The 13,692-nt window shown below is 46.4% G+C and overlaps 1 protein-coding gene across 1 annotated transcript in view; it reads right to left on the minus strand.

The window, feature by feature from the left end:
• The window catches only part of nrp1a (neuropilin 1a), a 249,136-nt gene that overhangs the window by 114,519 nt on the left and 120,925 nt on the right, over positions 1 to 13,692 (minus strand). Inside the window, exon 6 of the mRNA XM_055665192.1 lies at positions 353 to 508. Within this exon, the coding sequence (XP_055521167.1) occupies positions 353 to 508 (156 nt within the window). The remainder of the gene's footprint in view (positions 1 to 352; positions 509 to 13,692) is intronic.

Raw genomic sequence — 13,692 nt, forward strand, 5'->3', positions numbered from 1 at the left:
GATCGCTGGTCGTTGGTGGACTCGGTGCACCAAAGGGGCTGTTTCCATGCTGCATCTCTAAACTAAACCAAATTAAACTATATCTAATGGATGATTATTAACTTATGAGGCACACTGGGGAATATATGAAAGCAAGATGTACTTTTGCCTTGCTGCTGGCAAAATCTGGCTCAGTTGGTTCTGTAAGGAATGCTGTTGAATATGAGTGAATCCACATTATCAACAATAAACTTCAGAGTAGTGGCTGCTCCATATAATCTAATTCAGTACGTCAACGTCGTTGATATTGTCCAGCAATGAACGGAGAAATCCATCCAAAGCAAATGGTGACGAGCAATCGGTTTATACTCACTCTCTGAGAAATTCTTCTGGACAACGGAGTAGTTTGCAGAGAAGCCATCCCTGGCGATCGCTGTGTCTGTGTGCAGCGTTAATGACAGGATACCCGTGACGGGGTGGATGCGGTCTGGAGCGACCTGGCCACAGAAGCGTCCGATATGAATTCCAACTGAGAAGAAGGGAGAGAAAAAATAAATTAAAAAATTCAGTAATTCAGTTCAGTTTATTGCCACGTGTACCGAAGTACAGTGACAAGCTTTTGTTGCGTGCTAACCAGTCAGCGGAAAGACAATACATTTTTACAATCGAGCCATTCACAGTGTGCAGATACATGATAAGGGAATAACGCTTAGTGCAAGGTAAAGCCTGCAAAGTCCGATCAAGGATAGTCCGAGAGGTAGATAGTAGTTCAGCACTGCTCTCCGGTTGAAATCTGAGCAGATATCACCTTATCCCAAGGAGATTTTCCTGCAGGAAGGCTGCGAGATTTCACCAGTCGAGTGTTTAGCACAACATTTATAAGGGAAAATCACCTTACTACCAAACGCTAACAAGAATGTATAATGCAGAAGGAAGCCACTCAGCCCAACATGACTCAATGTGTAGGAAGGACATGCAGATGTTGGTTTAAATTGAAGATAGACACTAAAAGCTGGAGTAACTCAATGGGACAGGCAGCATCGCTGGAGAAGCATCAGTCTGAGGAAGGGTCTTGACCTGAAACGTCATCCATTCCTTCTCTCCAGAGATGCTGTCTGTCCTGCTGCATTACTCGGCTTTTTGTGATTCAATGTATAGTTCACATCAGCCTCTTCCCACTCGTTCATTTGACCCTATCAGCAAATCTTCTCCTTTCTATTAAATCATTATCTCCTTGAATTGGTCCCTGTTTATCATAACCATTTGGCAAGTTCTACTCACCCTCTAGGCAAGGAAGGTTCTCCAGTATTCCCCGAAGGTAGACACACAATGCTGGAGTGTAAACCAGCATCTGCTGTTCCTTCTTACACATTGCCCCTGAATTCCTCCCTAAGTTTATCAGTAATTACTGTATGTATATGGCCCATGCTACTTTTCTTTCCTACTTGAAATTACCCCTACATCCAACAATTAACCAATGTTGCAAATTTGATTATTTCCTTTCTAAGGAAGCCCAGCCTGTTTTCTTCCTCCAAGATAAGTGATTGAACTGCTTCAAATATAACGTGCGGCTCCGTGGTGCAGCGGTAGAGTTGCTGCCTTGCAGCGCTTACAGCTCCAGTGACCCTGGTTCAATTCCGACCAAGGGTGCTGTACTGTACGGAGTTTGTACATTCTCCCCATGACCGTTTGGGTTTTCTCAGAGATATTCGGTTTCCTCCCACACTCAAAAGACGTACAGGTCTGTAGGTTAATTGGCTTGATATGAATGAAAAACTATCCCTAGTGTGCTTAGGGCACTGTTACTGTGCGGGGATCGCTGGACGGCGCGGACTCGGTGGGGTGAAGGGCCTGTATCTCTCAACTAAACTAAAACTATTTGAGGAAGTTTGAGTGGTTATACAAGACATTAAAATTAAAGGTTAAGGTGCTTGGCGTTAGTGAATGCTATTAATTTAGCAAACTAAGAAGGTAATGTAAGGGGTGTTCCACTTTTTATATCATGGCCCCTTTGTCAGGATTTTATTTATTTTTAATAAATATGTGTCAGGCGGGGGATGGAAGCTGCAAGACAAGACGAGAATAGGACCTCCAGGCACAGGGACTAGAGAGTCATATTCCAGCAATCAGGTGGTTGGTACTGGAGGAAAATGTTTGGAAAGCTTATGAGGGGATTGGAGATTGTTTCTGTGCAAGTTCAGATTTATAAAGAAAAGTAGGTTGGCTATTTATATTTATTAGCATTTAGGACTTAGGTATTTAGGAATAGTGAAAGGCCTGGATAGAGTGGATGTGGAGAGGATGTTTCCACTAGTGGGAGAGTCTGGGAATAGAAGTCATAGCCTCAGAATTAAAGGAGGTTCCTTTAGGAAGGATATGAGGAGGATTTTTTTTTAATCAGATGCTGGTGAATTTGTGGAAATCTTTGCCAAAGAGAGCTGTGGAGGGCAAGTCAGTGGATTGTTTTACGGCAGAGATAGATAGATTCTTGATTAGTATGGGTGTCAGGGATTATGGGGAGAAGGCAGGAGAATGGGGTTAAGTGGGAAAGATAGATCAGCCATGATTGAATGGTGGAGTAGACTTGATGGGCCGAATGGCCTAATTCTGCTCCTATCACTAATGAACATGAACATGAACTTATGGCTCATCCTTAGTTGACATTGAGAGGGTGATATTGTGCTGCCACCCTGAAATGCTGAAGATCCTGCCTCAGTGCTGTGAGACTATTCCAACGTGATGTTAATAAAGCATGTTCCAGGAGTGATTGCAGATTGTGCATTAGCAGTCACTGCTGTAACAGGATTTAAGTACCTGTGCAGCATTTCAAAACGAATACTGAATGCAAGATAGTGCATGTGAATGTAGGCGGTAAGGTTAGCATGCTTATGGAGAACACCAGGAGGAAGGTTGTCCAAGCAAGGGGGGAGATCTAATGGAAAGTTGGGCAGAGCATTGGCAGATAGAATTTAATCCCAACTAGTGCATTTTGGGAAATCAAATGAGGATAGCACCTATGTTTAGTTTGGTTTAGAGAAACAGGCCCTTCGGCCCACCGGGTCCGCGCTGACCAGCGATCCCCGCACATTAACGCTATCCTACCCACACACTGGAAGCAATTTACACATTCACCAAGCCACTTAATCTGCAAACCTGTACGTCTTTGGAGTGTGGGAGGAAACCGAAGATCTCAGAGAAAACCCACGCGGTCACGGAGAGAACGTACAAACTCCGTACAGACAGCACCAGTAGTGGGGATCGAACCCGGGTCTCCGGCGCTGCAAGCGCTGTAAAGCAGCAACTCTGTAAAGCCGTCCAAGTGTAATATGAGGTGCTGCTCCTCCAATTTGCACCGGGCCTCACTCTGACAATGGAGGAGGCCCAGGACAGAAAGTTCAGTGTGGGAATGGGAGGAGGAGATAAAGTGTTTAGCAACTGGGAGATCAGGTAGGTTTAGGTGGACTGAGCGGAGGTGTTCAGGCTGATATTATCTGGTGAGCGATATGCCAGTAATTTGACTTAACCTGTCTAGAACCATCCTTTCCTTCAAGGTTAGTAAAAGAAGAAAAGCTTCGCAATCTTCACACATTGAAAATGCAGATAAAAATAGCGGCTCGAGGCAGAGTCATATAGTGATTATCATTGGCACAACCGCATCCAATTAAGCTTCAAAATGTTCTTGGACGACAACATTATATCTCCTTCTAAAGCACAGATTAGGAGGAATTTCCAATGAAACACCACATATTTGATGGGCCGAACATCATGCTTCCATGCTGTGCCTTCTCCGGCACGGTGGCGCAGCGGTAGTGTTGCTGCCTTACAGCGCTTGCAGCACCGGAGACCCGGGTTCGATCCTGACTACGGGTGCTGTCTGTGCGGAGTTTGCACATTCTCCTGTGACGTGCATGGGTTTTTTTCCAAAATCTTCGGTTTCCTCCCACACGCCAAAGACGTACAGGTATGTGGGTAAATTGGATGGTGTATGTGTAAATTGTCCCTAGTGTGTGTAGGATAGAGTTAGTGTGTGGGGATCCCTGGTCGACGCAGACTCAGTGGGTTGAAGGGCCTGTTTCCACATTCTATCTCTAAACTAAACAATACATTGGCAGAGGATTAAAAATAATCACATGCCACGCCCCCAGTCAGGGACAGGAATTACGGCAAAACCCAGAGAAATTGGCAGTAAAAACAAAAGTGGAATTAATATCAGAGGTAGGGGTGTAGATGTGTTGGAAGGAACTGCAGATGCCGTTGAAACAGAAGATATGACACAAGAAGCTGGAGTAACTCAGTGGGTCAGACAGCATCTCTGGAGATATTACAGCTTTTTGTCTCTATTGTAGGGGCGTAGAAATAAGGTCATAAGTGATAAGAGTATAATTAGGCCATTTGGCCCATCAAGTCTACTCTGCCATTCAATGCTCCTGCTTTCTCACCATAACCTCTGACAACTGTACTAATCAAGAATCTATCAATTGTCTTAAAAATATCCACCAACTTGGCCTCCACTGCCTTCTGTGGCAAAGAATTCCACAGATTCACCACCCTCTGACTAAAGAAATGTCTCCTCATCTTCTTCCTTAAGGAACATCCTTTAACTCTGAGGCTATGACCTCTAGTCCTAGACTCTCCCACCAGTGGAATCATCCTCTCCACATCCACTCGGTCCAAGCCTCCAAATGAGCTGGTGCTCCTAAATTTCTCCCTTCATTGCAGAGGATATGGCAGTGCATCAGGAATGAGAAATGCTCTCAGATACACTGCAAAGGGACGCTTTTGCAGGTGCTTTTTCTGGATAAGATAATTTGCCACTAAAGCAGAGGGAACACAGGAGCGACTGCTCTATTGTATCATCTACTTTGAAGATATCATCTCAAAGGCTTATGAGCTTTTGAAGGATTTCACCTGGCCCGCGAAGAATATATAGATATATACATATATAAGCACGGCGCTTGTTGTAAAGGGCAACATGAATACTCATGTTGTGGGCAACTCTCTCTAGGACTGGAGAAGCTCTGTCACATGCAAACGGCACACAGAATGCTGCCAAGCACAGACTCCAAAGAGCAAAGCTGCCTTGGAGATTCAAGATTCATTGAAAACCACAGATCTCGGAGAAAACGCACGCAGGTCACAGGGAGAACGTACAAACTCCATACAGACAGCACCCGTAGTCGGGATCGAACCCGGGTCTCCAGCGCTGCAAGCACTGTCATGCCCCTGTCCCACTTAGGAAACTTGAACGGAAACACCTGGAGACTTTGCGCCCCACCCAAGGTTTCTGTGCGGTTCCCGGAGGTTGCAGGTGGTTGCCGGAGGTTGCAGGTAGTGGAAGCAGGTAAGGAGACTGACAAAAACCTCCGGGAACCTCCAGGAACCGCATGGAAACCTTGGGTGGGGCGCAAAGTCTTCAGAGGTTTCCGTTCAGGTTTCCTAAGTGGGACAGGGGCAAGAAGGCACCAACTCTACCGCTGCACCACCGTGACCCATTCCGCTTAAAAAGCACTGCCTGAAAGTTTATTAAAATACTTCACAGTCCATTTGAATACTAATGTGCACCCCCCCCTTCCCCACCCTTACCTTTAAGGCTTAGATTAAAGATTCTTCAGTAGCATTCAATTTGAGTGAAAGTCCCTGGAAATTTCTTGCTCGTGATTTGAAATGACAAAGCAAACCCGGGAGGACAGATCAAATTTTTATTTTACTTAAGGCGTGTCTTGAAATACTGACGGGGAGCAAAACTATTATGAGGGATGGAAGATAGACACAAAATGCTGGAGTAACTCAGCAGGACAGGCAGCATCTCTGGAGAGAAGGAATGTCTCTGAGGAAGGCTCTCGACCCAAAACGTCCCCCATGCGTTCTCTCCAGAGATGCTGTCTGTCCCGCTGAGTTACTCCAGCATTTTGCGGTTGTCTTATTTTTAAACCAGCATCTGCAGTTCCTTCTGACACATATTATGAGGAATGGTTTGTTTAAGATCCTCCAGCCTTTGCTGTCATGAAGTCTGACTTGTGCATTTGAAGCATTCTGTACGTCAGAATCAGCACATGATGGCTAAATATATCCTTACACCGCATTCACGTGACATTCCTTTGCCCAAAGCTTTGGCAGAGCCATTGACTGTTTAAAATGTCTAATTACGCTCGCATTTAGGGATGCGGTGGGGCTGCTCTGTGGGTCATGGTGAGTTTGTGGCGGTGCACAGGGATTTAATTTTGACTGTTCACGGGTGTAAATTGTGATCTAAACAGTTGCGGAGAATGACCTGCCCTGTGGGTGTCTATCGGTGCTCGATGATCAATGCACAGTGCCGCACGGTGGCGCAGCGGTGGAGTTCATAAGGTCATAAGTGATAGGTGTAGAATTAGGCCATTTGGCCCATTAAGTCAACTCCGCCATTCAATCATGGCTGATCTATCTCTCCCTCCTCACCCCATTCTCCTGCCTTCTCCCCATAACCTCTGACACGCGTACTAATCAAGAATTTACATTACAGCGCTAACGGTGCCGGAGACCCAGGTTCAATCCCGACTACGGGTGCTGTCTGCGCAGAGTTTGTACATTCTCCCCGTGACCTGCGTGGGATTTCTCCGAGATCTTTGGTTTTCCTCCCACACTTCAAAGACGGACAGGTTTGTAGGGCAATTGGCTTGGTGTATGTGTACAATTTTCCCTCGTGTGTGTAGGATAGTGTTAGTGTGCGGGGAACACTAGTCGGTGCGGACCCGGTGGGCCGAAGGGCATGTTTCCGCGCTGTGTCTCTAAACTGAACTGAACTAACCTGAGCAGACCAAGGAGTGAATTGGGGCTGGGTGATGGAGTGAGGGTCAGGCTGGGAGATCAGTGCAGTGTTGAATAAATGGCTGAGCTTGAGATCCATTGGCTGAAGGGGAGCCATACTCCACTGCGAAATCCCCCCCAAGATATGACTACTTTGAAGTTCTCCTCCTCTCTCCGTCGAGAGTTCTGCAACACCCTCTCTCACTGATTCTTCCTGCTCTCCAGCTCTACGACCACGTTTTAACCCAAACTCGATCTCTGTATGCTTCGTTGACACCTTCTCCTACCTATCAAAGATCTATCCTACACTTTCCTTTATCTCCGTCCCCTCTGAAGAACAAAGGGAAGAGATAAGACTTTTGCCTTCCATCACAGTGAGGAGGTGTTGGAGATTCACTGTGATGGATGTTTGTGTAAATTATGTTAAGTGTGGGTCTTGTTTTTTTTTGTGTGTAATGTTAAGACTGTAGAAAAGGCAATTTCGTTCAAACCAAGCTGTTTGAATGACAATAAAAGGCATTCTATTCTATTCCCTGATCTCAACAAACCATTTTCTCATTTGTCTTTTCAAATTTCTCATTTTCACACCTTACATTTCCTTATCTCCGTGTCTCCCTCTCCCCTGACTACTCCCATTCTCGACCCAAGACATCACCCATTCCTTCAATACAGAGATGTTGCCTGTCCCGCTGAGTTACTCCAGGATTTTGAGTCTATCTCCCATGTAAACCAGCATCTGCAGTTCCTTCTTATACATGCTAATTGTGTACAAGAGAGATCTCCTTAAGGATGGTCCCCATCAATGTTCTGCGTTATTGGGTGCTGCTTCGTTGCAATGTGAGCCTCTAATCACAGCTTGGTTTGGGAACAGCTCCATCCAAGACCGCAAGAGATTGCAGCGAATTGTGGACGAGGCCCAGACCATCAGACAAACCAGCCTCCCTTCCATTGACTCCATTTATACCTCAAGCTGTCTCGGCAAGGCCAGCAGCACAATCAAGGACAAGTCACACCCTGGCCCCTCACTCTTCTCCCCTCTCCCATCGGGCAAAAGATATAGAAGTGTGAAAACACACACCACCTGATTCAGGGGCAGTTTCTTCCCAGCTGTTATCAGGCAACTGAATCACAGGTCTCACCAAGACCCTGTACAACTGCAGTAGAATCTCGCTGCTCCTATACTCAAATCATTTTGCTATGAATGCTAACATACCATTCGCTTTAAAATAAGTTTTTAATTGATGATAATTAATTTGTCTGTTATACCGTACTTGGAGCCTTTGGAATCCATCAGAAATACATATTTGTTCGAAGCAACTTGGTAGAAAATGGTCTTCTGGGTGGATTTCCAAATTCCAGATCAGCTATCTCTCTTGTATTCCACACAATGAGCATTTGGATTTTCACAGAAAGAACTGCACAGATTTAGGTTCCACTCCCATTTCCTTCTTGTTTTATCACTTCAAGAATTTTGGTGCTGGCAGCTGAATCACCCCACCACAACCAGAGAGCAGTGCTGAACTACTATCTACCTCTTTGATGTCTCTCGGACTATCCTTGATCGGACTTTACTGGCTTTACCTTGCACTAAAAGTTATTCCCTTATCAAGTATCTACACCCTGTAAATGGATCGATTGTAATCATGACTTGTCGTTCTGCCCACTGGTTAGCATGCAACAAAAGCTTTTGACTCCACCTGTGACAATAAACTCTATTGAATAATCTGAAGCCTGCTTCTGCATGAGCATCCTGAATTGTCTGGAAGTCAAGTCTGAATTGTCCAAGATTCCTGAAGTGGCTTCCAAATATGCACTGTGTGAAACTGGAATAGGCTTTCCGCATCAAATGTATAAAGAAAGTGAGGTGCGGTAGAGCTACTGTCTTACAGCGCCAGAGACCCGGGTTCAATCCCGACTACGGGTGCTGTCTGTACGGAGTTTGCACGTTCTCCCCGTGACCTGCGTGGGTTTCCTCCGAGATATTCGGTTTCCTCCCACACTCCAAAGACCTACAGGTTTGCGGGTTAATTTGCTTGGTGTAAATGTAAAAATTGTCCCTAATGTGTGTGTAGGGCAGTGTTAGTGTGCGGGGATCGCTGGTCGATGCGGGGTTGGTGGGCCGCAGGGCCTGTTTCCGCGCTGCATCTCTAAACTAAACTGAAATGAAAAATCCAGAAGGACATTTGCACTTTATGATATTTGCAACACATCCACTATTTTCCTTTGCAAATTATCGTTTTTCACTGAAGCTGAATCACGACCTAATGGATGCACGACCTAATCCTTTGCATCGTTTTTCTTCTAACACCATCTTGTTTTTTTACCTTCCAAACTCACGTCAAATAACATGAGCCGCCACTGGCCTGTGAAAAGTAGCAATACTCCGATAATACTGTCAGACACGCTGCTAGACTAACCAGCCACCAGCTATTCTGGTCATTATTGTACATTTGAGGTGACTTCAGGAGTCCCCAGGGACAACCCAGGGCAAAAAGCTCGCAGAATACAAGTCGTAACTATTTGCTTTTATTGCACTCACGGGCTACATCAGACAAAATTTCTCCAGGCAATCTGTAACAATGACTGTCTGCCTTTTTTATTGAAAGTCTGTGAATGCACTGAGCTGGAAAAATTATTATAATGATAAGATATGATTCCATATTAAAATAACTGCTTATCTTGCTGTTCTTAGACTCTGTCATTTGGGACCATTCTTCTTATCAGCTTACTTGCATTATTTTCTTGATATGATGCCATATTTCTCCTTAATTTCTCCTTGATCAATATATTCTCGCGCACGGGCTCAAGATATGCAATTATATTAAAATAATAACGCGGGCCAATTTATTGTCACATCCCTGGGCTTAGTGAGAATAAGCAATTTTGTTATCCCGTAATGACACCCACACACTGTTTGCCTGTCTCAGCTTTTCTGATCCGCACGCAATTGAGAAAAAATATATTTTAACTCTCTCATTTAAACAAGTACCATTCCACGTTAATGGGCAGAAATAATGGAATCAGGCACTCAGGGCCAGATGGCTACACCCCTGGTTCTGTTTTTAAAAAAAAGATTCCTCTTTTTTCTGACAGGCTAGGAGAAGCGTTGCAGTAGCTTGGGCCCTCGGGCGCTCTTCCCGAGTAGTTCCAAAAGGAAACCGGAAGGAAAAGCGGGATCAAACACGTGCCGAGACAAAGGTATTCCGGCCATGACCAACATGGCGATGACAAGGAGTTTCTGGTCGATTTTTGGAGCTCGATTAACCCTGTCGTTTAAAAGTAAAATGACACAGAGCAGAGCGGAAACCTTTTCGGGGTCTTGTCAATAAACCTTGTGGGAACGAATGACATTCAGCGCTATTGCGTTGGGCCAGGTCACGATATGGTGGCGTTTTGATGCAAAGGGACAACTACTTAGGATAGACGCAAAATGCTGGAGTCACTCAGCGTCTTTACAGACAAGGAATGGGTGACGATTCGGGTTGAGACCCTCCTTCAGACTGAGAGTCAGGGGGAGAGGCAGACACAGAGATAAGGAAGTGTAAGGTGTGAAAACGAGACATCAAAGAGGATGAGGATAAAGGAAAATGTAGAACAGATCACTGTTAGCTAGGAAAATGTGACAACGAAACATACAGAGATCGAGTGCGGGTTAAAACTGGGTCGTGGAGTTGGAGAGCGGGAGGAATCACAGCGGGGGAGCAGAAGGAGAGGATGTTGCAGAAGTCTCGTCGGAGAGAGGGGGAGAACTTCAAAGTAGGCATTCCTTGAGGAGATTTTGCAGTGGAGCAGACAAAATGCATGGGAAAGAACTTGGGACGCTGCTTCATCGCAGTGGAGCAGGAAGATAACTTCTTAGGAGGTCATGTCCGATCTGGCTGAGGCCTGTGGCATTACACCACGGTGGCTCAAGAGAGCAGAGGGGACTCACGGAAGGGAGCGTTCACTCACAGCCACAGTTCAGTTCAGTTTAGTTTATTGTCACGTGTACCGAGGTACATTTTGTAAAGCTTTTTTGTTGCATGCTTGCAAGCCAGCACAAAGACAATACATGATTGGCATCAATCCAAAGATGGACACAAAAAGCTGGAGTAACTCAACGGGACAGGCAGCATCTCTGGAGTGAAGGAATAGGTTACGCTTCAGGTCGAGACCCTTCTTCAGACCCGAAACTTCACCCACTCATTCCTTCTCTCCAGAGATACTGATTATCCCGCTGAGTTACTCCAGCTTTTTGTGTCCATCTTTGGTTAAAACCAGCATCTGCAGTTCTTTCCTACACATTACAATCAATCCATCTGCAATGTGTGGATACATAATAAGGTATATAGATACATGATACACCAACCACATAGAAACATAGAAAATAGGTGCAGATGCAGACCATTTGGCCCTTCGAGCCAGCTCAATCACTCACTATGATCATGGTCAAAATTCAGGAACCTGTTCCTGCTTTCTCCCCATATCCCTTGATTCCTTTAGCCCGAAGAGCTATATCTAAAGGGCCTGTCCCACTTACGCGATGTTTTCGATGACACTCCGGCTTCCCTGTCATAGTTGCAGCAGGTCGCCGAAAATTTAAGAAATGGTGAAAATCCAGCGACGACCAGAAAAAGATACGACTCTTTGGGCGACTACTCACGAGTGGGCGGTGCGACTCACGTCGCAGCGGTCTCTGCAGTCCGTCTGTCTTTTTGTTGTTTTTTGTCTCGTTTGAATGTAGTTTTTTTTTGTGTGTATTTGTGTGGGTATGTGTGCGGGGGGGGCGGGGGAAACTTTTAAAATCTATCCCCTGCATGGAGAACCCGACCTTTTCTCTGTCGGGTCTCCGTTGTCGTTGGGGCCGAGCACCGTGGAGCGGCCTCCAGCAGCAACGACCTGGGGCACCAGTCGCGGAGCCTGCAGACCTACTCACCATCGCGGGGCCGGCCGAGTCCGGAGCGGGAGAAGCAGTGGTGGCGCGCTGCTGCGACCCGACCACGGGGATTCGGAGGCTTATCGCAGGTCTGGTGGACAGTGACACCGGGAGCCCGCGTGTCCCTGCTGGGAGACCGCTTTTCGGGGCTTCCGCAACGGCGACTTCACCCACCCGAGTTGCGGGGTTGAAGAGTACCTGGAGCGGGGCCTTACATCACCGCCCCGCGCGGCTTTAAATGGCTGCGGGACTTTGCTAGCGCACGCCGGGGGCTCCAACAACAAGACCCGGAGCGTGGCCTTGCATCACCCGGTGCAGCGTTAATGGCCGCGGGACAATTGCCATCGCCCGCGCCGAGGGCTTTGACTTTGACTTTGACTCTGACATCGGGAGGGGAATGGGAAGTGCAGGGGAGAGATAAGTCTTTGCCTTCCATCACAGTGAGGAGGAGATGCGCTGTGATGGATGTTTGTGTGGATTGTGTTGTGTCTTGGTTCTTTCTTGTGTGTATGACTGCAGAAACAACATTTCGTTTGAACCTCAATGGGGTTCAAATGACAAATAAATTGTATTGTATTGTATTGTATAAGTCGACGAAAACATCGCATATGTGGGACAGGCCCTTAACCCTCTCTTGAAAACATCCACTGGCCTCCACTGCCTTCTGTGGCAGAGAATTTCACAGATTCACAACTCTCTGGGTGAAAAATGTTTTTTCTCATCTCAGTCCTAAATGACCCACCCCTTAATTCTTAAACTGTGACCCCTGATTCTGGACTCCCCCAACATCAGGAACATTTTTTCTGCATCTAGCCTGCGCAAACCCTTAAGAATTTTACATGTTTCTATAAGATCCCCTCACATCCTTCTAAATTCAAGTGAATACAAGCCCACTCGCTCCATTCTTTCATCATATGTCAGTCCCGTCATCCCGGGAATTAACCTGGTGAAAATGGTCATGTTATGTGTTGAACTGAATAGGGGTAAACCTGAACAGACACTAAGTGTTACTTCCATTGGGCCTAAGAGCTAGATCTAACGATATACTGCATACACGGTTCTATTGTATATCGTCCGCAAGCCTTGGGCTGCGGAATGCCCTGCAGGTCTGGCTTTAATTCTTCTGTGTGTGTCGGATAATGGTGCCGATCATCAAGTTAAGAAACGGCAATTAGGAGCGACGGACTTGGCCCACTGCCAGGTGGTGCATGGTGTCGATCCGAGACACGGCCGTGGCTGCCAGCTCATGTGTCTCGGCCGTTCCTCAGGGGGTCTCGTAAAGCTGTCCCCAAGAGCTATAAATTAGAGCACAACTATAAAAGGTGCCGATTTGAAAGTTTGACCGAGGAAGCTGTCCCCTGCGGTAAGTGTCAGCACAATTAGACAAATGTAACGGTGCAAAGCCCAGAGAGTGTTTTCAGGAGCAGGAGTAGCCATAAAAGATACACATCTCGGCTTTTATCATCCAGGAAGCTGTGGGGTTTTTTTTTTTGGGGGGGGGGGGGGGGGGGGGGGGGGGGGGGGGGGGGGGGGGGGGGGGGGAATAAAGGGAATATAGAAAGAGGAGGCAATGAGCATGTTTATTCCAGCCTCCTTGAATATCAACTTTAGAGGTGGCTGCCTTTAATCAATCCATCCTTTAAAGACAACCTTTCGAGGCTCATTGACCCCAGTCAGATCTCAGAACCTCCAAATTAAAGAATGTTCCCTTAGGAAGGGGATGAGGAGGAATTTCTTTAGTCAGAAGGTGGTGAATCTGTGGAATGCTTTGCCACAGAAGGCTGTGGAGGCCAAAGTCAGTGGATATTTTTAAGGCGGAGATAGATAGAGTTTTGGTTAGTACGGGTGTCGGGGGTTGTGTGGAGAAGGCAGGAGAATGGGGTTAGGAGGGGAGAGATAGATCAGCCATGATTGAATGGCGGAGTAGACTTGAGGGGCCGAATGTCCCAATTCTGCTCCTAATCACTTGTGGTCTTCTGACCAAGATGGTTCTGAGTGCAGAAAACTGTGTA

The sequence above is a fragment of the Leucoraja erinacea genome, chromosome 2 (genome assembly GCF_028641065.1).
Source record: "Leucoraja erinacea ecotype New England chromosome 2, Leri_hhj_1, whole genome shotgun sequence".
In the NCBI taxonomy this organism is placed as follows: domain Eukaryota; kingdom Metazoa; phylum Chordata; class Chondrichthyes; order Rajiformes; family Rajidae; genus Leucoraja; species Leucoraja erinaceus.